Source organism: Rousettus aegyptiacus, unplaced genomic scaffold (assembly GCF_014176215.1).
Source record: "Rousettus aegyptiacus isolate mRouAeg1 unplaced genomic scaffold, mRouAeg1.p scaffold_m13_p_8, whole genome shotgun sequence".
Taxonomy (NCBI): Eukaryota; Metazoa; Chordata; class Mammalia; order Chiroptera; family Pteropodidae; genus Rousettus; species Rousettus aegyptiacus.
In genome coordinates, this window is record NW_023416311.1 from 112,516,846 (window position 1) to 112,529,965 (window position 13,120).

A 13,120-nucleotide genomic window follows, 5' to 3' on the forward strand; every position below is an offset into this window, starting at 1 on the left:
TCTCTGTGGCACCAACACCCCCAAAGAGGGGCAGGGAAGAGTGGGTGAAACGCGGGCCAGGACAGCCCACGGCATAGGGTCAGGTGACGTCTACTTCCGCTGAGTCATCATCACCCCACACACATCTGCTGGACAGTGCCACGAGGCCAGGCGCCACGAGGCCAGGTGCCACGAGGCCAGGTGCCACGTCGCCCCTCCGTGTCCCTCCAGGGGGCCCCTGAGCCCGGGGCTCAGCCATGGCCTCGCCCCCGTGCCCCAGATGGCTGGAGCCGCCCCCAGGGACTGAGTCCCTGAAGCCCACCTGCTGTGCTCGTGCTGGGCACCCCGTTCCCAGGCCTGCTCTGGGGCCCTGCCCTGGGGGTGCCTGGTGGCTTTTCAAGCTGGAAAGGCCTCTGTGACCAAATGACACACTCTCAGTGGGTCAAGCCTCTAACAGGGACAGCCAAGTGGCCCTCCCCCAGCCCACTGCCAGGGAGCCCAGCCTTTCCCTCGGGGGTGGGAACTCAGAGGCCGTCTAGGGCCTCCCACACGCTGGCTCCCGCCTGGCCCGCGTGAGGGCCAGCTGCTGCCCCTCTGAGACTCGGCCTCCGCAGTGGGGACGTGGCCAGCAGCCCGATCCCCCTCGGCCCCGCCTGGGCTGGAGGGCTCAGCAGGTGAGAGGAAGAGGAGCCTGGTGGACCTTCTGTGGGCGCTGTGCTTACCTGTGCCGCGCCCCACACGTAACAAGAGATCAACAAACAATAGCTGAATAAAAGCAAAAATCCCGAGACGGCCACACGATAGCTATGGACTCGGAGACCGGAGGCCGGTGTCGTGGCGCCCAGCAAGGGCAGGGGCCAGCGCTCTCTGAAGCTGGGCAAGGAGGGGGTGTGACAGCCCCCCCCCCCACTGCCACCTCAGCCTCCTGGTCCTCACCTACCCTGGGGGTGGGAACAATGTCATGGCCTCACCCCGCTGGGTGCTGCTTCTACCCGCCAAGTGCCCAGCTGCAGGGGCTGCCTCGCGGGGTGTGGCGGGGACGGCCCGGGGAAGGGTGTCGCCGGCTCGGGCACCTCCCGCACCGCCACCGCGGCGGAACAGTGCGGGCTGGCTGACCTCCAGCGCAGTGTGCCGGGGATCCTGGGCTCATCACGACAGCCCTTTAAACATATAACCAGCGACCAGCGCAGGGGGCAGGGCGGGGCCTCTGTCACCACGCCCGGCGCCAGCAGGTGCAAGCACCGCGCCCTCGCCCGCCAGCTCAGCTTTCCCCAGATCGGTGGAAAAGGAAGGCGGTGTTGAGTTTCCGAGACTGCCCCGCTGTCAAAATCCTTCACTCACTAACTCACCCCTGCTCGGCCAGGGCCGCTGGCCGGGCTGCTGTGAGCCTCGCCCGGTGCCCTGCGTTCCGGGGCCTTGGGGCCTGAGGGGAGCACGTCCTGGCCAGCACCCTCTCTGGCCAACCAGGGTGCCCCGCACGGGAGGCACTGGCAGGTGCAGGATGGGCACACGTGGCGGGCAGCCCAGGGATAGCACCAGCTCTGCTCTGCAGACCAGCGAAGCAGCCCCAGCCTCGCCAAGGCTCCCCCAGCTGGCGCCCCCAGCCAGCTGACCCTGACCCTGTGGCGTCCTCCAGGGGTGGGGGGGTAGAGGACTGAGAGGACTGCTCCACACCCGCCCTGCCCGAGATGCCAGGGCACCCCGGTGGCCTTCCCTCTGTCAGTCCTGGTTTCCTCACCATCCGAAGATCGGCGCGTCCCGGAGCCGCCTGGGGGTGGGCGCCAGTCTGCGTGGCCCGCGTCGCCCGCCTCCCCGCCCTGCGCGCTCCGCCCTCCCCCGGGCGACCGGACGCGGCGCAGTCGCACCTGCTCCCAGGGAAGGAGCAGCTCGGGGGCCGGCACCCTGGGCGCCCCGTCCTGTCCTGGGCAGAGCCCTGGCCCGCCCCAGCGTCCAGCTGTCGGCGGCCCGAATCCCGCTGCCAAGCCCCACTGCGTGACAGTGACACAGGCCACCCGCCTGGCGGGGAGGGTCTCCCGCTTCTGGACACACCGCGCAGGAGGGTGGCAGGCCGCGAACCCAGCCTCCCGCCGCGAGAGCCCCGTGGGCCGCCGCCCCCCAGCGCGGGCTGAGGAAGGGGTGGTGTGCGCGCCGTGGGGGGTCGTGTGCGCGCCGTGGGGGTGCCTTGCGTGCCATGGCACCAAACAATAAACCCAAAGTGAAGGACACCTGCCTTGCAGGAATCCGATGTTTATCTTACACTCTCGCCTTACGATGAAGAAACCTTTAGGTGAAAAGGGATGGAATACTAATAACTCGTAGTAAGAGGCAAGACCGGTCTGGCCTCCTGAAGTCCAATATGCAGAAACGTGACTCTGATCCCCTCTGGGCGCTGCTCTGTGGGGACCCGGCAGGGCCGGGCAGCGCCTGCCCTTGGCCCCTGAGTGTCCTGCATTTAGGGCAAGCAGTGAGATGTGGGGGCACAAAAGCTGCCCCCAGAATGGGTTCTGGTTTCATATAAATTTTAGGATTAGTTGTCCTAGTTCTGAGAGAATGCTATTAGTATTTTAATAGGAATTGCATTGACTCTGTAGATTGTTTTAGGTAGTTAGGACATTTTAACAAGATGAATCTTTTCAATCCATGAGCAAGGTGTAGCCTTCCATTTATTTGTATCTTTAGTTTCTTCTTTAATGTCTTATAGTTTTCAGAGTACGTCTTTCATCTCTTTGGTTAAATTTATTCCTACCTAGATATTTTATGCTTTTTGATGTAATTATAAATAGGATTGTTTTCTTAACTTCTGATCATCTGTTACTGGTATATAGAAACACAACAGATTTCTGCATACTGATTTTGTATCCTGCAACTTTACTGAATTCCTTTATTAGTTTTTGATGGAGTCTTTAGGGTTTTCTATATATAGTATCATGGCATCTGCAAATAGAATTTTACTTCTTTCTTTCCAATATGGATGCCTTTCACTTCTTTTTCTTGTTCGATTGCTCTAGCTGCAACTTCCAATACTGTGATGCACAGAAGTAGTGAGAGTGGCTGCTCTTGTCCCGTTCCTGGTCTTAGAGAAAATGCCTTCAGCTTTTTACCGTTGAATATAATAACAGCTGTGGGTTTGCCGTATATGGCCTTTAATATGTTGACATGTTTCTTCCATACCCACTTTGAGAATTTTTATCATTAAAGGATGTTTAATTTTGTCAAATGTCTGCATTTATTGAGATGATAATATGATTTTTATCATTCATTTTGTTAATGTAGTGTATCACATTGATCGATTTGCCTTTGTTGGATCACCCTGGCATTCGTGGCTTAAGTCCCACTTGGTCACACTGTATGATCCTTCTAATGTATTGTTGAATCCGGTTTGCTAATATTTTGTTGAGAATTTTTTTATCTATGTTCATCAAGGATATTGACCTGTAATTTTATTTATTTTTTTGCAGTGTCCTTGTCTAGTTTTGGTATTAGAGTAATTCTGGCTTCACAGAATGAGTTTAGCTGTGTTCTTTTCTCTTTGACTTTTTGAAGTAGTTTAAAAAGCATAAGTGTTAATTTTTCTTTAAATGTTTGGTAGAATTCACCTGCGAAGCCACCTGACCCTGGACTTTTATTTATTGGGTTTTTTATTTTTATTACTGCTTCATTTTATTGCTAGTAATTGGTCTGTTTAGATTTTTTTTTTTATCTCTTCCTGTTTTAGTCTTGGAAGGTATATGCTTCTAGAAATTTATCCATTTCTTCTAGATTATTGAATTCGTTGGCATATAATGGTTCGTGGTATTCTTCAGTGATCTTTTGTATTTCCGTGTCGTCAGTTATAACTTCTCTTACATTCATAATTTTATTTATTCGGGCTCTCTTTTATTCTTGATGAGTTTGGCTAAGGTTTGCCAATTTTGTTTACCTTTTCAGAGAACCAGCTCTTTGTTTCTTTGACTTTTTCTATTGTTTTTAAAAAATTTCTATTTCACTTATTTCTGCTCTGATCTTATTATTTCTTTAATTCTGTATACTTTGGGTTTTGTTTGTTCTTTCTCTCGCTCCTTCAGGTATAGAGTTTGCTTTCTCGTCTGGAGTCTCTCCTGCTTCTTGAGGTGGCCTGCCTAGTTATGAGCTTCCTTCTTGGAACTGCTTTGCTGAATCCTATAAATTTTGGAAAGCTGCGTTTTCATTTTTATTTGTCTCACGGTAGTTTTAATTTCCTGTTTGGTTTCCTCTTTGATTCATTCATTATTTGGAGCATGTGAATTGGTCTCCATGTATTTGTGGGTGCTGTTGGTTTTATTCCTGTGGCTGATTTCTAGTTTCATGCCATTGTGGTCATAACAGGTGCTCGATGTGATTTCAGTCTCCTTGCTTTTGTTTATGGTCTAACGTGTGGTCTGTCCTGGAGACGGTTCTAGGTGCACTTGGGGGAAAAAATGTGTTTTCTGCAGCTTTTTTTTCCTTCTGGTGAAATGCTATATAAATATCTATTAAGTCGATCTGGTCTAATGTGACATTTAAAACTATTATTTCCTTATGAACTTTCTGTCTGAACAATCTGTCCATTAATGTGAGTGTGGTATTAAAATTCTCTACTGTTATTTTATTACCATTTCTCCCTTTATGTTCATTAATATTTGCTTTATGTATGTAGGTGCTCTTTTGTTGGGTGTGCAGATATTTATGGTTGTTATATCTATCCTCTTTTTGGATCAACTCTTATAATTACGCAATGACCTTTGTCTTTTTCACATTGTTTGTTTTAAAGTCTTTTTTGTCTGATATAAGTATTGCTACCCCAGCTTTATTTATTTATTTCTATTTGCATGGAGTATCTTTTTCCTTTCTGTGCAGTCTGTATTTTTGAAGTGAGTCTCTTGGAAGCAGTGTATAAGTGGGATGTTATTCAATCCATTCAGCCACTCTATCTTTTTATTGGAGCATTTAATCCATTTACACTTAAATTAGGTGCTTGTTGCCTTTTTTTTCCTCTTTTATTTTTTTTAAATTGTTTTGTAGTTCTCTGTTTTCTTCTTCCTTTGATCTCTTCCCTTGTAGTGTGCTGGATTTCTTGAGTGTTTCGTTTGGGTTCCTTTCTTTTTGTTCTTTATGTATCTTTTTGTGGGTTTTTGGTTTGTGGTTACCGTGAGGTTTAGATCTAGCATTCTGTATCTATAGTAGTCTATTCTAAGATGACAGGCATTTTAGTTTGAATATATTCTAAAAGGGCTGCATTTTCACTTTCCCATCTATGCTCTGTGTTTTTAGTGTCATATTTTAGATCTGTGTCTCTCCCAGCTACTTATTATAGTTTGGGTTGAGTTTGGCGCTTTTGTTTTTTGGCCTTTGTAGTGACTTTTTAAAAGTCTAATTCACTGTATTTATTATGCATTTGGCTTTATCTGTGAGTATTTGTCCTTTATCACATTTTCTTATTTCTAGTTATGGCCTTTCCTTTTCTGCTTAAAGCATAACCTTTACCGTTCCTTTTAAAGCTAGATTAATGGTGATGAATTTTTTTAGCTTTGCTTGTGCGGGAAACTCTTTATCTCCCCTCCAGTGCTGAGTGATGACCTTGCTGGACCAACCATTCTGGCTTGTGGGTTCTTTCTCTCGCACTTGAAATGTCCCGCCACCTCCTCCTGGCTGTAATGCTGCTTCTGAGAAGTCAGCTGACAGCCATACAAGATTGCTGTTGTTCTAGCTGATTTTCCTCTTGCTTCCTTCAGCATTGTGCCGTTATCTTTAACTTTTGCCACTTTAGCTACAATAGGTCTTGGCGGGGTCTCTTCAGGTTTGTCTTGTTTGGAAATCTCTGGGCCTGGATGTTTGCTTCCTTTCCCAGGTTGGGAAACTTTTCAGCCATTATTTCTTCAAATAGTTTCTGTTCCTTTCTCTCTTCCTTCTCCTTCTGGGATCCCTATAACGCAGCTGTTTGCGCACTGGATGTTGGCCCACAGGTCCCTTAAACTCCCCGCGTTTCTTAAAATTCCTCTCTATTGTTGCTGTTCTGATTTGTCGCGTCCACTCGTCTGGCGTCCAGGTTGCCAGTCCGGTCTTCTCCATTAGCTGATCTGTGTCGACTCCTTCTAGAGTATTCTTCATTTCGGTGACTGTACCCTTCAGCTCTGCTTGGCTCTTTCTTAGACCTTGTGACTCTCTGCTGAAGTTCTCCCAGAGTTCCTCCATCTGCTCTCAAGTTCTGTGAGAATCCCGATGACTGTTTCTGAGGGTTTTTTTTTTTTCCTTGGGGCTTTTCCTTGTTCCTTCATTGGAGAGATATTCTTCTGTGTTTTCTTTTGTTTGACTTTCTATGTTTGTTTATATGAATTAAACAAAATAGCTACCTCTCCTGGTCTGGGAGAAGTGGCCTTGTGTAGAAGCGACCTCTGCGTGGGCCGCGTGGGCCGGGCGGTGCCCACAGAGCCTGGGGTGCCGGCCTGCTGGGCTGGGCAGCTCTGGGCAGGGGGCGGGTGCCTGTGCTGATGCCTGTCGACCTGCCTGCTCCCTTTGGTCAGGGGGGGTGTGCGTGGGAGCGGGCTGCGGTGATCTTGCAGGAGGCCAGAGCCCTGTCAGGGTGGAGAAGGTCGTGAACGGTGCTGCTCACGGGCACCTCCTGCATCTCCCCCGTCTTTCTCTCTCGTTCATTGCTCAGAAACTGCTCGTTCGGCTCTCAGTCGCACTCTGTATAGGGTACGTCCCGGCATGCTTGCGGCGCTGCGGGTGGAGGCTCTCCCTGGCTCCTGGCCCTCCACCCCCGGCATCACCTGACAGCGCGCACCGTCACCGGCCGGAGACCCACGCGCCACCATCAGTGACGCCTGCTGGGTGGCCGCCACTCGCCCTACAGGGATGGCGAGGGTCCTTTTAGATGAAGCGCTCCCCTGGGGGACTCTCTGGTGCTGGGGGGACCCTGAATGCCGCCCCGTTGCCTCTCCTCGCCCTGCCCCCTGCCCCCCGAAGGCCTCAGGGGCCACAGCGCAGCACGTGCGAGTTCTCGCCCTGGCTTATCGCTGTCATCGCAGGGGACACGTTTCTCGTGATTCGGGTGAGGAGGCCGGTGGGGCCCCATGAAAGCTGCACCCCAGCTTGTCTAAGGAGCATCTTCTACAAAGGTATCTGTGGGAGGCGGTGTTTCAGGTGAAGGTGAGCGCTGATGAGGACACAGGAATGACTCGCTGCAGCAACGTTCGTGGTTCGGACGTGTCCTCCAGGGAGGACAGGCGCGGGGCAGGGGGCCTCAGCACTCCGGGACGCGGGCGCCGCCCTTGGGCACTGGCACAAGGGCTCCCTGAGCCGGCGGTGCCTGGGGCGCGGGGCGCGGGCTCTTCCTGCCTGCCGTGAGCGGCCGCCCCATGGCGGTGGCCCCCGGGCGGGCCTAGCCTGCCTTCGTCTGCACGGCCGTCGCTCGCGCTGGTCCGGAGCGGAAGAGCGAGCTGCCTCCAGGACTAACAAGCCCAGGTTTTCACTTAAAAATGAATGAAGGTTGGGTTTTGCAAACATGCGGCGTGTAAAACACGTGTGGCTTGTGAGCCCGACGCACGGGGAGGCAGAAAGCAGCCCCCCAGACCCGCCGGCCCCCTGCAGCACCCCCCCGCCCCGAGGAGGCCAGGGTGCACGTCGCTGCAGCCGACGGTGACCTGGGAGCACCCATCCGGGGCATCCGTGCAGGGAGAGGCGCGGGCCGCTGAGGCGATGCTCGCAGACGCCATGATTCTTGTTGTCACTGCCCTGGGCTCGACGCTGCCACGTTCGCTGTAAACCCTCACAGGGCACCGGGCGAGCTCAGCCCGCGTGGGGGTCCCAGGGAGCGGGGGGCGCACAGAGCCAGCCCCCATCTTGGAGAGTGCTGAGGGGCCCCCCGCCTTGCTGCAGGCAGTGCTGGGCGCCCACAGCGTGTGTCTGTCTCTCCGCGTGTGTGTGTGGACCTGGGGGTCTGATGTTTCAGGTCCCACCCTGACCCCACGAAGCGATGTGGGTCCCCAGCCAGCCCTCCCCGGAAAGGCCTGGCCCGGGGCGCTGGCCGCCTCGCCCGCGGGTTAATGTACCACAGCCACGCCCGTTAAAGTAAAACCGGAGGCTTCGCTGGCCGCCTCGCGGGGTCTGCGCGGAGCCCTGGGGCTGGCCCCACGCAGGGCCTGACCCCTGGCGGCCCGGGGGTGGGACTCGCGTCAGCCATGACCTTCCCGAGCCCCCGGCACCCGCTCTGTCCGGGGCCAACTCCGGCTGTGGCCGGCCGGCCGGCGCCTCCTGACCTTTCTCACTGGTCGCTGGTCGGAGGGTTTGTAATCAGACCTAAAAGCCTGTGTCCCCTGTCCTCGCCGCCCTGTGGCCCTGCCTTTTGCGCTTAATTAGCTGGAACTCTGGCCTTGGCGATCAGTTACCCGTGGACTTGGGAGTCGCGGCCCGACGGCTGTCGCCGGAACCGCCTGCCACGGCGAGGCGCCGTCCGCGGCCCGGGGGCGCCCTGTGGGCTCCGTGCAGGGCGCCGGCTCTTCCCAGCAGACGCGGGAATGTGACACGTGGCCTTGCACCACGTGCTCCGTCCCTGGCCCCAGCCTCCGGGTGGCGCGTGGCCCCGGGACCTCGGGCTCTGCTCTGCGTCGGTGGCCCTGGGTCCGGACGGGCCAGGCGTGGGCCCTGGAGCTGCGGGTCCTGAGCAGGTGGCGGGCACCTGCAACTTGTGTCTCTGGAGCCTCTGTGTCCCTGAAGGGAACAAGGTACTCGGGACCCCCCCTGAGCCGCCAGCGTCCTGTGACCCAGCCCGCATGAGTGCGTGGCCTTCCAAGGTGCAGGCAGTGGGGACCGTCTGGGAGCCGGCCAAGTGCCCGCCGCCCTGTGTGCACCCCCAGAAGACCGCGCTGCCTGGCAGCGGTGACCCAGCCGTTGATTGGGGGTCACTGCACAGGAACCGGGGCGTCCTCCCCTGCCCCCGCCTGCAGCTGCAGACGGGGGAGTGGGAAGGGAAGGGGCCCGTGCGTGGGGGCCCTCGCAATGCCTCTTCCCAGGGGCCCTGAGGCACGAGCCCAGCCGCTGCCTCCTGGTGACAGGTGGGGAGGGAGGGAGGGGCCGTGCGGCCCGCAGTGATGGGGCCCGGCCGGGAGCCGAGTCCCTGCCTGCGTCCACGGGCCAGCCCGGCTGGCGGGCCTCGCCGCCCACAGCCGACGTGGACGCTGTAGGTGCTTTGGGCTGGAACTTGGCTGACCGACTCCTGAAATGCCCATTATGTGCTTAATTGCAAAACCACTAGCAAATTGCCGCTTTCAACCTATTGAGTGATTCGTTTAATTAGCTCATTACGGTGTGGCCCGGCGTCCGTGGGCGGTCACGGGGATGGGGACCGCTGCCTGTGGGCCTGGCCGTCCCAGGCCGGCCCACACGCCTGCGAAGGAACCCCCAGCAACCAGAGCCCCCGAGTCTGGGCGAAGTGGGCGCCAGGGCCAGCCCGCTCTGCCCCCGCCCCTTGTCCCCAGGCCAGGAGGGCCAAGTGACCAGAGGCCCGCCGTGCAGTGGCGGGAGCACAGAATTTGCTGGAACAATGTCCCCAGTGTTAGGGGGAAAGGAAACTCGGAGCTGAGGTGCGTCCTTGCTGCAAGGACATTCAGGGATGAAAAAGTCCTGACGACCAGACAGAAATCACGAGCTGGCCAGCGGCCCGTGCCGGCAAGGCGAACCACGGGCAGCTGGCCTGTCCTTCTCCCGGACCCATGCAGGCCCCAGAGGCGATAGGCAGTGTCTGTGGGTCCTGGGCGGCTGCGACCCCAGGACACGACCCCATGGCACAGGCGTCAGGCGAAGTCAGCGGACACGGGAAGGCGGAACCCAGGCCCTGCGGGCAGGAGCGGGGTGCAGCCAGCGTGGCCGGGCGGGGCAGACGCAGGCGCAGGGCCCGGCTCGGGGAGAGCCCCTGGGACCGAGCAGGCCCTTCGGTTCCACAGCCGTTCTTAAATATTTTCTTGGTTAAATTCAAGTAAAGTTGAATCGCACGTTAAGTGTCGCGGAGAACAGAGGACCAGGGACGGCTCTTTAAAGCGTCGCACAAAACTCAGGAGCTGTGACGCGAAAGGCCAAAGGGCTCTCCGCACGCAGCGAAGCGCCCGAAAGGCAGGTTGGGGGCCGAGCCTGTCCCGGCGAAGACGCGGCGGGCGAGTCTCACGAAAGCCGAGGGCCCGCGAGGCTGCAGCGGAGCCGGGGGGAGGCGGCTCGCGGCAGGGGCCTGTCCCCGGCCCTGCGGAGCGGGGTCGGCCGGCCGGACGCGGGCAGCCCCCCCCTGCCTGTGCGCAGGCGTGCCGGGCTCGTCCACGCAGAGGACGTGCAAAGGCGCCCGGTCCCAGGAAGCCACCCTCACCGAGCTCGCGACCCTGCGGGACGCGGTGGCAGAGCCCCGGGGGCAGCGGTCTGCGTGCTGCTCAGTGAGCGTGAGGCGCGAGCCACCTTCCTGTGGGACGTCGGGGCTCGCTCCTAGCAGAGGCGCCTGGCCCGCCTCGCGGCCCACGTCAACCAGCATTGGCGCATACAGGGACGCACGGGGGGGGCGGGGGGAGGACGGGGCGCCAGCGAGGCCCGCGTGCAAGGTCCTGGCCCTGGGCAGCCTCCCGCCCGCAGCCCTGCAGGTGTCCGAGGTGGCGTCCAGCTCTGGGGACCTTCCACTGCCACCCGGCAAGGGCCCTTCTAGAGCTCGGGGGTCACTCAGCACCCGCGGCCCCTCCAGGGCGCCCCCCGGACGGTTTCCTGCAGAGCAGCCGGCAGGCCCGAGACGACAAAGGACCCGGCCTCCCTCGCTCCGGGCGTAGGGCCCTGGTGCCCTGGCGTGGCCTGGAAATCCTGTCACGTGGCCACGTTTAGGCGCCAGCCAGCCTTCCCCGGGGGCTGGGTCCTGGCTCTGCCGCTCCTCGGTGGCTCCCCGGGGTGGGGAGCACAGACGCCCCACCGAGGCGCGGATGTCAGACGGAGGGGCTGCCCCCCGCCAGAGCCGGGGCGCACCGCCAGGCAGGGCTCTGCGGCCTGTGGGAGGGACCCCAGAGGCCCCCGGGCGGGAAGCACGCGCCCACGTGGCTCTGGGCGGCCGAGGGGCCTGGCAGGCCAGAGGCCAGTGTGCCTGTCGGCCCTGCACTGGGTCATGCCACACAGCTTCCCAGGCAGCTTGGAGTGGAGCCGGCTGTCGGGGGTGGGGGGCAGCATGAGGACAGGAGACCGTCCTTGGGGAACCCTGCCGTGACCCCGAAATTATCACCGAGGAGTGAGCCCGGGAGGGCTGTGGCACCCAGGGACCCTCCCCCGGCCGCAGGGGTGGCCGGGACGTGGCCTCTGCTCCCGTGGGGTGGGGTCCCAGCAGCCAGGAGGCCTCGCCTCAGATTCCCCACGCACGGCCCCTGAGAGCTTGTCACGTGGGCTTTCGTCAGCGTCCCAAATCTGGCTTCACGGAGGCGTCCGGCACTTCCTCTGAGCCTCACGACAGAACGAAGGAGCAGTGGACCCCATGGACCTGGGCAGGGGTGCGGGGCTCGGCACCCCAGGGTCCTGGGCGAGGGGCCCAGCGCGGAGCCCTCTGGGCTCGGTGCGGGCAGTGGAGCTGGTGCCTGCTGGGTGGTCCTGAGACCCTGCCCCGGTGCGAGGGACGGGCACCAGTCAGACTGCGGGGCCCTCCAGGGAGAGGCCATTGCGGCCGGGCCTCGAGCAGGGTGTAGCCTCAGCGCCTCAGGACACTTAGGGTGAGGATGGGCCGTGGTCGCCAGACGCAGGATGGAGGGCCGAGGACAGAGGTTTGCGTGCAGCCTGGGCGTGGGCGCCCCCGCCCTGGCCACCCCGTCCTGAGCCCTGCAGCCCCACCAGCTGCCCAGCCCTCTTGGGCTCCCCGTGGGAGAGAGGGGCCATCGTCTGGGCGGGAGGCGGGGAGACCCCTGAGGAGGGCGTCCTCCGGCCAGGTCCCAAGGGCCAGGCCAGGCGACGGAGGAGCTGGGACTCCAGGCCGCAGGGCGGGAGGGAGGGGGCGGCCACAGGCCCCCGCCCGCCCCTGAGCCGCCTCTCCCGCAGGCTTCCACCTGTCCCACAAGGTCACCAGCGTGGTGCCGGAGAGCGCCCTGCTCATCGTGCTGGGCCTGGTGCTGGGCGGCATCGTCTGGGCCGCCAACCACATCGCGTCCTTCACGCTCACGCCCACCGTCTTCTTCTTCTACCTGCTGCCGCCCATCGTGCTGGACGCCGGCTACTTCATGCCCAACCGGCTCTTCTTCAGCAACCTGGGCACCATCCTGCTGTACGCCGTCGTGGGCACCGTGTGGAACGCCGCCACCACCGGCCTCTCGCTCTACGGCGTCTTCCTCAGCGGCCTGATGGGTGAGCGGGTGTGGCCGCCTTCCCGGGGGGGTGGGGGATGGCGGGGGGTGGCGGGGGTGCTGCTGTGGGCCCCAGGCCCGGGCGCCCGTCCCAGCACCCAGCCCGGCCTCGCCCCGTCCACCAGCAGAGCCAGCCGTGGGGCCGGGCCCATCTGATCGAGGAGGGGCCCTGCTGGCCTCCCATGTGGATCAAGGCCTTGAAATCCCAGTGACAAAGGAGGTGCATTGAGAAAGAAGGGCCAAAGTTCCCCTGATGAGAACGGTCGCCTCGCCTAGCACACTGTCACCTCGGGACTTTGTCCTCGCCCCGCGGAGCACGCATGTGCTCCCTGGAGCCCCCCATCACCCTGCACTGCCCGCCAGGCCCAGCGGGAGGGAACCTCGAGGGGGGCACAGGCCGGGGTGCACCTGGCCGGCTCGTGGGTGGGGCGCCCCCCTGTGGGCGCCGTTGGGCTACATCGTTGGCGTTATTGGTGGCCTCTCAGGTGCTCAGGACATATGTAAGAAGACATGGCCTCCTGTGGCTGCTGAGCCCAAAGCCTCAGGGTTTGTGGCCTGTGAGTGACGCACCTGGGTCACGGAGGGCCAGGCTGGACGTCGGCCCAGGTCACGGAGCGGAGTGGGGCCCAGGGGCCCAGGGGTCTGGGAGGGCGGGGCGGCTGGGGTTGGCCCGTGCTGACCGGCAGCTCAAGGACCGGGCGCACCCCTCCAAGGGTCAGCCTGGGCCAGGCCGCAGGCAGGGGTCGCCGTCCAGGCCGGCCCGGGGGCAGGCCCTGCAGGAGCCCCGGGAGCTGGACAGGCCCCTG

General features: G+C 59.6%; 1 protein-coding gene across 2 annotated transcripts in view; it reads left to right on the plus strand.

Moving 5' to 3' along the window:
• SLC9A3 (solute carrier family 9 member A3) overlaps positions 1-13,120 on the plus strand; it is a 33,847-nt gene that overhangs the window by 9,135 nt on the left and 11,592 nt on the right. For both annotated transcript variants that reach the window (XM_036226076.1, XM_036226075.1), the window contains exon 2: positions 12,013-12,315. In XM_036226076.1, the coding sequence (XP_036081969.1) occupies positions 12,013-12,315 (303 nt within the window). The remainder of the gene's footprint in view (positions 1-12,012; positions 12,316-13,120) is intronic.